Genomic DNA, 12,519 nt, shown 5'->3' with positions numbered 1-12,519 from the left:
TGAAAACCTGGCATTGAAAAATCTAAAATCACTCAATATGATTTCAGCAAGAAGTGACAAAGTAGAAGGAGATTAATGGTTGATGAAGCTATGAACTCTCACAGTGAGACGAGACTTCACCTGAGGGAGGAATTTCGAGTAGGGATATACCTGGTAATGCTTGACCGCATGCTTGATGGGTTGGAAAAATCAGGGAAACATACAGAGAGACAATACGTGTTTCATTCCTGAATAATAAAACAGCTGCAACTCTAGAAACATGAGGTGTTAATTCAAGAATGCATTCATCTATGCAGCCATTTAATTAGTTCAACAGATTCTAAAATTATTCAAGATATTTGATTTGACACAAGGCTTTGAAATTAGTATACGCATATGTGGACATATATGGAGAGATAGGAACAAGAAAAGGAATACATAAAAGGACAAACATACTGGCAGATCAACGTGGGAAGAGAGAGCAACAGAAAGATGACTATATATGGCTTTTGACACTTGTTTGTTCCTTTCCTATATTTATAATCTCAGTATTCATGATAAGTAGGGACCTGAAAAATTAGCATCTATTTACAAAGTTAAAATAATTACATGGTATTATTAATTTAAATGATTCCAAGTTTATGAAGTGCAATTATTGTTCTTGGTTCACACACAATACAGATTCATTGTTCAAACGAAAGCATTGTCAGTACTTCGACATTGCTTTTTTCCAAATTGCACCGTCTGTCTGTAACCACTGTGTTGTAATGAGATAACACGCGCTCGCTATCTACATTGTTCTTTGAGGTCCACAACAACTCAAGACAGTATTTAGCAAATATGCTGAACTCTGTCTGAACTGCAGTTAATGCAAGCATGACATCACACTTTTTACTTTCTTTCATCTGGGTTTGAATTGCATGTTTCAGAGAACAGTAACCAGACCAGATATCGTTTCGTGAGAGATCTGTTACTCCAAACAATTTCTCAAGCTCATCTAATTTATCAGTGTTATTCAAAATTATACTTTTTGGGTACAAAGCTTGAGAAATTGACACAAAATGCTTATGGTTAGGGTCTTTAGCTTTCAATGTGGCTAGCTTGCACTGTGAAGAATGAGCAGCTTTGACAAATGTGTGTCTACATGCAGCCTGCTGTAGAGGAGTGAGCTTAATCAAAGCATCACTAGTTGCTGCAGAAAAATTCCCCTCACAAATGAAGGTAAAACTGGCGTCAAGGTTATGCACTTTGGGGTAAAGGAGATAAGAGGTAGGATACAGAGACCCTTCAAGTTCAGTAAGGAGGGTAACCAATCCAGCTGCATGATCTGTGACAAAAACCATGTAGGAGTGAAACCTATTCACTTCTCGGTCACTCAGATCAGTCAGGTACTTAATCCCACAGTTGTTGATGTCTTTCATGTCAGACATCTTGAAAAATATATCATCAGTAAAGTAAGCACTCAAATAGAAGACAACCTGAAACCAGCTATTCCATCGGGTTATGACAGGTGCAGGAAAAAGCTTTGCTTCTTTTGAAGCATCATACTTTGATGTTAAGAATTGTAAATAATTATATTTTCGCTTTCTTGTGTTCAAAAATACAGACTTGATCATTGCAACCACATGATTTAAATCTGTCATCACTGCGACCAACTATTGCCAACCAAGCTGACTTTATGTGCCCAGCACTGTACATGCATTAAATGATCCCCTATGACCACACTTAATGTTTCATAACACTGGGTCATGAACGGGGCACTGTCACTAACAAACACTTTAACTGCATCATATGGTACACTATAACTGCGCAGAGCTTCTAAAACAGCACAAGAGCAGTTTGTAGCATTTCCTGCATCAAGATAGTTCACAGAAACAACGCGCAGCTCTCTTTTCAATCCTACTGGGACTTCAAATATGATCTGTAGTTTCATCACAGAGTATGTTGATGTTCTTCCCCACTAGAGCCTCTGCTGTTCTTTTCCGGTGGTCAGATGCAACTTCTTGAAAGGAAGAAAGACCTCAAATTATAACAAAATAATTTAAAATTACTGGATCAATTGGGTAGGGGTAAGATAGTTCGATATGGGAATCTCACTCAAATTCGGTATCCTTCAATTTTGCACGTGGTTTCGATGTCATAATACCTAAACCATACCAGATCAATGAAATCGAAACTTACCCGGTAAATATACTTCACGTCGAGTTCTCACACATGGGAGCTCTTCATTTGAAAACTCAGTAATCCAGTTCCAGAGGTATATTTGCCTTGGCAAATACTTCAACTGTGCATTTCGAGAAGTTATCTCTGGAAATTTTTTGTCGTTTACAACTATCTAACTGTGTAAGCACAGAAGATTGCTTTCTTTGAGACGTACTAGCAGCAGGGATTGAACTTTTGTTATCACGTCGCTTACCCAGTGTTTTTCAGATTTAACATGTTTCACAATGCTATCTTTTTTTCCGCCACCCAACTCGGCAATTACAATACTTGCAAAACATTGTTGCTGCATCTGTAGCATATAAACCATCCTTTGCATATTACTGAGCCCTTTCATGCACAGTTTTTGTCGTGCGCCCCATAACCTAAACGATCGCTCGACTTTCTACTTTTCACTAGTTTCAATTTTGAACAACAGGAAAACAACGCTGCGTCTATCTCGTTATTTCCGTAACACTCGATTTACATTTCGATAATAATTGATATAGATCTTATTCCCCTTGCTATTCCCATTGTAAATATCGATTAAAGTCAGCAAGCAGCAATCGATCAGCTACTTTTCTCTATCGATCGGAACGGTCGAAAGATTTATGCATCATATTTTGAGCATTTCTGACGATTTTTGCTGAAGTATATTGTTTTCGCCAGTAAAATAGCATATTTTTTCAGAATTTGCACCAAAATTGCATATTGGGTCACAATTCACAGTTTGTTGCACTTCTATTTATGCGCAAAAATGATTTTATTCCACATTAGAATTACCGTAGGCTTGGATTCAGTAAAAGATTCAAAAATTCGCATTTATCACAAATGCAATTTTTTCAGGTCCCTAATGATAAGTAATCATTACAACATAAGCCAATCTTCAATGGCGTACACCTCAAAATACTGTAATTTGTGCAAAACTGTCCAGGAACAGCTTTAGAACAAATAATTTCATTATAATGTTCTGTCTAGTTCCATGGCTAAATGGTTAATGTGCTGGCCTTTGGTTCAGGGGGTCCCAGATTCGATTCCCAGCCAGGTCGGGGATTTTAACCTTCATTGGTTAATTCCGATTTCATCATAGGTAGGGAACCATTTTGACAGACACACAGGTCACCTATACGGTGTCAACTCAAAAGACCAACAGCAGGCCTCTTTGGAGGTGATACGCCATTATTATTATTATTATTATTATTATTATTATTATTATTTTCTTACATGAATTTGTAACAGTAGCAAGCAACAAAGAATTACATCCTTATTTAGGAACCAAATACACAAAAATGGTTTAATCACAAGCAAGAACAACATATCTATACAATAACAGAGTAACTGCATGATTCAGTTCCTACCTTCTCTTGTTCTTCAAGAAGTCTCAGAATTGTTTGATTGTCTGGTGCGGTATCTGGCTCTTCAGGGCATGTACTATCAGTCGCATCATCATCGGTGGCATCTTCAGGCTCCGAGATAGAACGATGAACAGTTGGCCTTTCAATGGCATATTGTACTCCATGGAAACCTGAAAGGAAATTAAATGTTATGCACAACTCTCCATATAAATAGACACCAGCTTAAACAACACATTAACAATATTATCTCACCTATCTCTCGCAAGTCATCTGCATTCTCAGGTATGCTCAAGTCGGAAGAGAGTTCTTCACTAGGCAGAGCAGCTTCAATGATTAAATCACGCTCCCTTTCAAAAAGGCTCTGGGGCCGATACTTCTGGTAGAATTCCTTGCTATCCCAACTACTGGCTACTTTGTACTTCAATGCTCTCTGAAATGAGGGAAGGCATTGTTTTACTAATAAAAGTGAAATGGAAATAGGATAAAGAATGGAGAATTGAAAAAAAAAAATGTTAGCTTACATTGTCGCCTACATCAAGCTCTGGTCGATATGGATAATGAATGTAGAATAAATCATTCTTCATCATCTTCTTCCTCATACGACAGGGTCCTTCTGTCATATCAAGCATCCATTTGTCCAATCTAATAAGAAAGAAAAATAAACATACAAATTATCTCTAACAATCTATACTTAAAATAAAAATCAACATAGCCAAGCTGATCTGTCTGTCTGTTCTATTGTAACACAGAAATGGCTGAATATATTTTGCTGGATTTTATACAGGGTGACCTGGAAGGAAAAGGCAATATTCTAGGATGTGACAGTACTGGTCATTATGATTTTAAAAAAAGTTCATATGAACATGGAGTCAATATGAGACAGTTGTTGAGATAGCCCTGTTTGGAATGAACCATCTGGTGATGAGGAACGTACGAATTTGGAAAACACTGAAACGAAATAACAATAGTAAAAGGACAGGGAAGAGAACTACCTATGTAAATCCTTAATGGCTGGCAACCATGTATTACTTATTGATAGTCAGTGTCCCTGGTGAAAGTATTGGATTTTTTTGTATTTCCACAGCATCCTGTGTAATCCTAGACCTAGGTCTTAAATTCAAACCCTAATTATTGGATAAGTCTTTCTCGTCAACAGTCAAGATTTTCTTCCAAAGACGTGAGCAAAGTTCTCTGGAAAACATAAAGAATATACTTTGTTTCCTTGACACAGCAAGAGCCCAAAAGATTATTATTATCATCATGTCTACTGGTGTCGTTAACCCTTTCCCCATTCTTCTGGCACACAGTTCTGTATCCATAGACATTTTACCAATCTATACAGCCACTGCAATCAAACAGGTTCAGCTACCTTCATCATATCCATGCTATCTATCTATCTATCTATCTATCTATCTATCCAAGCTGCTTTTCCAGTTTTAATTCTTCTGACTGCTAGTTTCACATCTGACACTGTAATGTTACACTCTTCTTCCAAGTCCTCACCCCGTACTTCCAGTGTCTTTCCTGCAAAATTTTCCATATTTAATGGTTTGTCAAAATACTTTTTCCAGCTTTTCTGTATCTTTTCGGGCTATGTTCGTAACTCTCCACGCTCCTCTTTTACCACCTTAGGGTATACTCTTTCTTTTCTCTTACTCTTTTAAGTCCATACATCAACCTTTTACCTGCATTAACGTACTCTTTCATCTCTTGTACGAGGCCCTAACAACTGCTCAGCTTTCACCATTTTACATCTCGTTTTACTTTTCTGATATTTCCTTTCGCTTTCTTCTTTCCTGTATGTGTTCCAGTCTTGCCATGCTTTCTTCTTTTCTCCCACTGTTCCATTAACCTTCATTCCTGCATGGCATCTATACCCGTTTAAAGCTGGAGCATTCCTCTTCCACACTACCCAATTCTGTGTCTGAAATTTTATGTTTCAAGGTACTTACAAGGGTTACATAAGGCTGTAATCTTTCAACTTTGTTGTTCATAGTTTACATGGATCATCTGCTGAAGGTATAAAGTAGCAGGGAGGGATTCAGTTAGGTGGAAATGTAAATAGTTTGGTCTATGCCGACGACCTGATGTCAATGGCAGACTGTGCTGAAACATGGAATTTATAATAATAATGTTATTGGTTTTACGTCCCACTAACTACTTTATGGTTTTCAGAGATGTTCATGTTCTGGAATTTAGTCTCACAGGAGTTCGGTTACGTGCCAGTAAATCTCCCAACATGAGGCTGATGTATTTGAACACCTTCAAACACCACTGGACTGAGCCAGGATTGAACCTGCCAAGTTGGGGTTAGAAGGCCAGCGGTTTAACCATCTGAGCCACTCAACCTGGAACTTGAAAATAGGTGCAATGAGTACGATGTGAAAATTAGAACCAACCAACCAACCAACCAACCAACCAACCAACCAACCAACCAACCAACCAACCAACCAACCAACCAACCAACCAACCAACCAACCAACCAACCAACCAACCAACCAACCAACCAACCAACCAACCAACCAACCAACCAACCAACCAACCAACCAACCAACCAACCAACCAACCAACCAACCAACCAACCAACCAACCAACCAACCAACCAACCAACCAACCAACCAACCAACCAACCAACCAACCAACCAACCAACCAACCAACCAACCAACCAACCAACCAACCAACCAACCAACCAACCAACCAACCAACCAACCAACCAACCAACCAACCAACCAACCAACCAACCAACCAACCAACCAACCAACCAACCAACCAACCAACCAACCAACCAACCAACCAACCAACCAACCAACCAACCAACCAACCAACCAACCAACCAACCAACCAACCAACCAACCAACCAACCAACCAACCAACCAACCAACCAACCAACCAACCAACCAACCAACCAACCAACCAACCAACCAACCAACCAACCAACCAACCAACCAACCAACCAACCAACCAACCAACCAACCAACCAACCAACCAACCAACCAACCAACCAACCAACCAACCAACCAACCAACCAACCAACCAACCAACCAACCAACCAACCAACCAACCAACCAACCAACCAACCAACCAACCAACCAACCAACCAACCAACCAACCAACCAACCAACCAACCAACCAACCAACCAACCAACCAACCAACCAACCAACCAACCAACCAACCAACCAACCAACCAACCAACCAACCAACCAACCAACCAACCAACCAACCAACCAACCAACCAACCAACCAACCAACCAACCAACCAACCAACCAACCAACCAACCAACCAACCAACCAACCAACCAACCAACCAACCAACCAACCAACCAACCAACCAACCAACCAACCAACCAACCAACCAACCAACCAACCAACCAACCAACCAACCAACCAACCAACCAACCAACCAACCAACCAACCAACCAACCAACCAACCAACCAACCAACCAACCAACCAACCAACCAACCAACCAACCAACCAACCAACCAACCAACCAACCAACCAACCAACCAACCAACCAACCAACCAACCAACCAACCAACCAACCAACCAACCAACCAACCAACCAACCAACCAACCAACCAACCAACCAACCAACCAACCAACCAACCAACCAACCAACCAACCAACCAACCAACCAACCAACCAACCAACCAACCAACCAACCAACCAACCAACCAACCAACCAACCAACCAACCAACCAACCAACCAACCAACCAACCAACCAACCAACCAACCAACCAACCAACCAACCAACCAACCAACCAACCAACCAACCAACCAACCAACCAACCAACCAACCAACCAACCAACCAACCAACCAACCAACCAACCAACCAACCAACCAACCAACCAACCAACCAACCAACCAACCAACCAACCAACCAACCAACCAACCAACCAACCAACCAACCAACCAACCAACCAACCAACCAACCAACCAACCAACCAACCAACCAACCAACCAACCAACCAACCAACCAACCAACCAACCAACCAACCAACCAACCAACCAACCAACCAACCAACCAACCAACCAACCAACCAACCAACCAACCAACCAACCAACCAACCAACCAACCAACCAACCAACCAACCAACCAACCAACCAACCAACCACTGCAATTAGGGCAGTCACCCAAGTGATAGATTCCCTATCAGCTGTTTACCTGCCGGGATGAGTGGTTCAGACGGTTAAGGTGCTGGCCTTCTGACCCCAACTTAGCCAGATGTTCAACTACGTCAGCCTCATGCAGATAGATTTAATGGCATGTAAAAGAACTCCTGTGGGTCTAAATTCTGGCACCTCGGCGTCTCCGAAAACTGTAAAAATAGTTAGTGGGACATAAAGCCAATAACATTAGTTGTTTTCCTCATCTTTTCTCAAACAATTTCAAAGAATTTGGAAATTTATCGAACACCTCCCTTGGTAAATTATTCCAATTCCTAGCTCCTATTTCTATAAATTAATATCTGCCCCAATTTGTCTTCTTGAATTCCAACTTGATCTCCATATTGTATGAAAATGAAGATCCACAGCCTGTTTCCAGTCATTCAACCAGGTCAAGAATGGAATGAATGAAGCCCCCATCTAGCGGCGAGGATAGCAATAGTCTCGGCTGCCGAAGCCTGTCGCACTCTCTGGGGCAATGATTAATGACTGACAGATGAAATGAAATGATGTTAGAGAGTGTTACTGGAATGAAATATGACAGGGAAAATCGGAGTACCCAGAGAAAAACCTGTCCCATCTCCGCTTTATCCAGCACAAATCTCACATTTAGTGACCAGGATTTGAACCACGGAACATAGCGGTGGGAGGTCAGCGCGCTGCCGCCTGAGCCACAGAGGCTATCTTCATATTGTGATCTCTCGTATTTTTTAAAGATTTTTGTTTTACAATCTGCTTTACGTCGCACCGACACAGACAGGTTTTAAGGTGATAATGGGATAGGATAGAGTTAGTGGGAAGGAAGCAACTGCAGCCTCAATAAGATACAGCCCCAACATTCATCTGGTGTGAAAATGGGAAATCAAGGAAAACCTTGCTATAGAATTATATTAGTATACAAATAAGTTTGAGTGATGTTTTTAAAAGTAGGGACTGAGTAAGTGGGTGTGCTGTTTGGGTCATGTAGCTATCAGCTTGCATTCAGGAGATAGTGAGTTCAAATTCCACTATCGGCAGCCCTAAAGTTGGTTTTCCTTGATTTCCCATTTCCACACCAGATGAATGCATCGAGCAGCTTGTCTCCTTTCCTCCAAGTCTTCCCAGCCCAAGCTTTGCAATATTTTGATAATGCTACTCTTTTGTTGAACATCACCCAGAACATCAGGCTGCCTTTCTTTGGATTTTTTTCCAGTTCTCAAATCAAGTAATTCTGGTCAGGGTCCCATATGCTGGAACCATACTCTAATGGTGGTCTTACAGGAGACTTATGTGCCCTCTCCTTTACATCCTTATTAACACTCCTATATACTCTGATGAAGACATCTGTAAAATTGATTTACAATCCTGTTTATGTGATTATTCCAATGAAGATCTTTCCTTATAAGTTACTAACACCTAGTTAGATCCCATTGAAGAAAACTAATAAGAGGAGCCAACTTTCACTTAATACAATACAGCTCATTAAGGACAGGAAGACAATGGACAGGGATACAGCAGATTACAAAAATCTTAACAAGACCATTCACAAGGAAATAAGAAAAGATCTAAGGAAATTTAATAACATGATCGTGCAGACCTTTCATATCTTAAACTAAGGAGCAAGTTTTTCATAGTAACGTGCATCGACTTTAAGAAGGCCTATGATTCAATTGACAGAACTACCCTAATTCAAATCTTAAAGGAATTTGGCTTGGACGGTAAAATAACAGTGATCGTCCAACAGACTCTCACCATCTCAAAAGTGAAGTTCAGAGGAGAGACTTCAGATGCCTTTGAAATACAGACAGGAGTTAGGCAGGGAGATGGTCTCTCACTTCTGTTGTTCAACTACGTTCTTGAGAAAGTGATCCGTGAATGGCGCAGAGAAATGAGTTATGAAGGAGTCAAGAGCGAAGTCAGACTAGGCCACAAGAACAAGAACCTTTCAATTGACTGTCTAGCATTTGCAGACAATTTCGTGGTTTTCAGTGATTCCTTGGATGTGGCCACGAAGCAGATCAACCAGCTTCAAACACAAGCTGCACAGGCGGGCCTCCAAATCTCCTTTGAGAAAACGAAATTCATTACAAACATCAAACTGGCACCAAGTGAGCTAGAAGGGACACACGAAAAAGTCAAGAGAGTTGAAAAATTTAAGTATCTTGGTGAATGGATAGAACCTAACATGTCCGAAAAAGAAGCCGTTGCTTCACGCATGAATAAAATGGCTACCATCTGACTAAAAATGTCTATAACAAAAGATCTATATCTAATCAAACACTATTGCAATGTCATCCGGACAGAGGCTCTATATGCAGCGGAATATCTCACCATGAACAAAAAAGGCATGATGGAGAAATTGGAGGCCAAGGAAAGAAAGATTGAGGAAATCTTAGGTCCAGTCAAAGACAACGGCGAGTTTAGGAGACGGCACAACCAGGAGTTGTACTTGCATGTGGAGAAAATAACCAACGTGATGCGGAAAAGGAGGATTACTTTTTATGGACACATGGCCCGAATGAAATCAACACGGTTAACCAACTGCATTTTCACTTTCCTCCAAGAGAAAAAGGCAAAGGGGGCATGGTTCAGTGAGGTACAGAAAGATCTGCAGGAGATTGGGATCTCATTCGAAGATATCCAGGAGTGTGTCCCACTTAAGAAAAAACTCCAAAAACATCAGAGTTTCCAACCAAAGACGAAGATGAAAACTGGAAAGGCATGGACGGAAGAGTGAAAGGAGCAACACTGTATACAAATTAAGGAATACTGGACCAACATTAAAGCTCAAGGGAAAAAGTTGAATTGAAGTGGTCCTTAGGTGGCCAAAATGAAACAAGAAGATGATCATGCAGACAATTGGAGAAAATAAAAACATGAAGATTTTAAAGAACAACATGTCTACAGGAAGGCCAAAAATTACAAAACTTAAGAACCAAAATGGAGAAATAGTCACAGATAGGCAAAACATTACTGAAGTTATTAGAGATTTCTACTACAAGTTGTATACATCAACCATTAGTAAACCACCCAGTGATGAACAAGTAGCCCAGAATTATACACATGAAGTAACACCAGGAGAAACCACTAATGAGATTGAAAATGCACTTAGACAACTAAGGAATAAAAAATCCCCTGGGGAGGATAAAATAACGAATGAAATGCTGAAATTAGGTGGAAGAGATCTGCTAGAAGCCGTGAGAATACTCCTCAACAAGTGTATTAACTCAGGAAGAATACCAGAAAATTGGAAAAATGCTGAAGTGATACTTCTCTTCAAGAAAGGTGATAGGAAAATTTAGAGAACTATCGTACCGTGAGTTAGCTATCACACCTTTTCAAGCTCCTGACTAAAACTGTAACCAACCGCCTCACAAGAGAACTGGATTTTTATCAACCTGCTGAGCAAGCGGGATATTGTAAAGGTTTCTCAACTGTTGAACACATCCAGACTATTCATCTTCTTCTTGAGAAAACCACTTAGTACAACATAAGATTCATCTGGCCATTATTATTATTAAAAAGCTTTTGACTCAGTGGAGATTTGGGCAATCATAAAGGCACTTCAAAATGCCATGATAAATTCAAGGTATATAAAGTTACTGGAAAACATTTATGATCAAGCAACAATGATAGTCAGAGTGGACGAAGACCTCATCACCAATAAAATCCCAGTAGGCAAAGGAGTTCAACAACGTGACACAATCTCTCCAAAGCTGTTTACCCTCGCCTTGGAAGATGTATTCAAAACCCTTCATTGGGATAATAAAGGAATAAAAATCAACGGGTTATATTTGAACCACCTGTGTTTTGCCGATGACATTGTGCTCATAAGTGAAAATCTAGAGGAGCTAGAAAGCATGATCCAAGAATTAAAAACTGCCTCTGCTAAGATTGGTTTGGAAATAAACATTAATAAAATGAAAATACTAAGCCCAGACAGTCAACCACTTAAAATGGGAAACCAATATATAGAAGCTGTCGATGAGTACATCTATCTTGGACACAAGATAATACTTGGAAAAGACAACCAACGTGCAGAAATTCCTCGCAGAAAAGGAATGAGTTGGATAGCATTCCGAAAACTAAGTTTCATCCTGACCAACAAGTATGTTCCAATTAACCTGAAGACCAAGGTTTATAATACGTGCGTGCTGCCAGTTACTACTTACGGTCTGGAAACAATGATTCTGACAAAGGAAAGTGTTCGCAAGCTTCAGCGAACACGAGTTGTGGAGCGACAGGTGCTAGGGATCAGCCTTAGGGATAAGATCCGTTCAGAGGACATCAGGAGAAGAACTAATGTAACAGACATCCTAGAGAGTGTAGCAAGACTAAAATGGGAATGGGTAGGACATGTAGCTTGACAAGACTACAACAGATGGACCTCTAGGATTGTTCACTAGAGACCATGGGAACACAAGAGAGGTATTGGAAGACCCCAGAAGAGATGGCTCGATGACATAAAGCTGTTGGCTGGAACACGCTGGTTCCAGGTGGCTCAAGACTGAAGACGATGGAAGCATATGGAAGAGGCCTATATCCATCAGTGGATTGAAATAGGCTAGAAAAGAAGAAGAAGAAGACGAAGACGAAGAAGAATAAGAAGAAGAAGAAGATGATGAAGAAGAATTTATCTTATAAAATGTGAGCACTGTATTTATGGGTTAAAAGTGTTCTGAATTTTACAACAGGACTAGCAGATATACATGAATTGTGTACACAATAAAACAATGACTTCTATTTACTTATTTTCTCAATTGTCCCTTGACATTAGCTCCAGCACCCAGGCCCAATTTCATGCTACCACTGAGAACCACGTTCGAGTGATCTTCAAA

The 12,519-nt window shown here is 40.3% G+C and overlaps 1 protein-coding gene across 1 annotated transcript in view; it reads right to left on the bottom strand.

The window, feature by feature from the left end:
* bchs (WD repeat and FYVE domain containing 3 bchs) overlaps positions 1-12,519 on the bottom strand; it is a 478,767-nt gene that overhangs the window by 135,289 nt on the left and 330,959 nt on the right. Inside the window, exons 38-40 of the mRNA XM_067152491.2 lie at positions 4,055-4,175; positions 3,786-3,963; positions 3,537-3,703 (exon numbers count right to left, since the gene is read on the bottom strand). Of these exons, the coding sequence (XP_067008592.2) occupies positions 3,537-3,703; positions 3,786-3,963; positions 4,055-4,175 (466 nt within the window). The remainder of the gene's footprint in view (positions 1-3,536; positions 3,704-3,785; positions 3,964-4,054; positions 4,176-12,519) is intronic.

Source organism: Anabrus simplex, chromosome 8 (assembly GCF_040414725.1).
Source record: "Anabrus simplex isolate iqAnaSimp1 chromosome 8, ASM4041472v1, whole genome shotgun sequence".
Classification (NCBI taxonomy): domain Eukaryota; kingdom Metazoa; phylum Arthropoda; class Insecta; order Orthoptera; family Tettigoniidae; genus Anabrus; species Anabrus simplex.
Note: the sequence above shows the minus strand (reverse complement) of the source record. Positions and strands in the feature narration are given on the sequence as shown.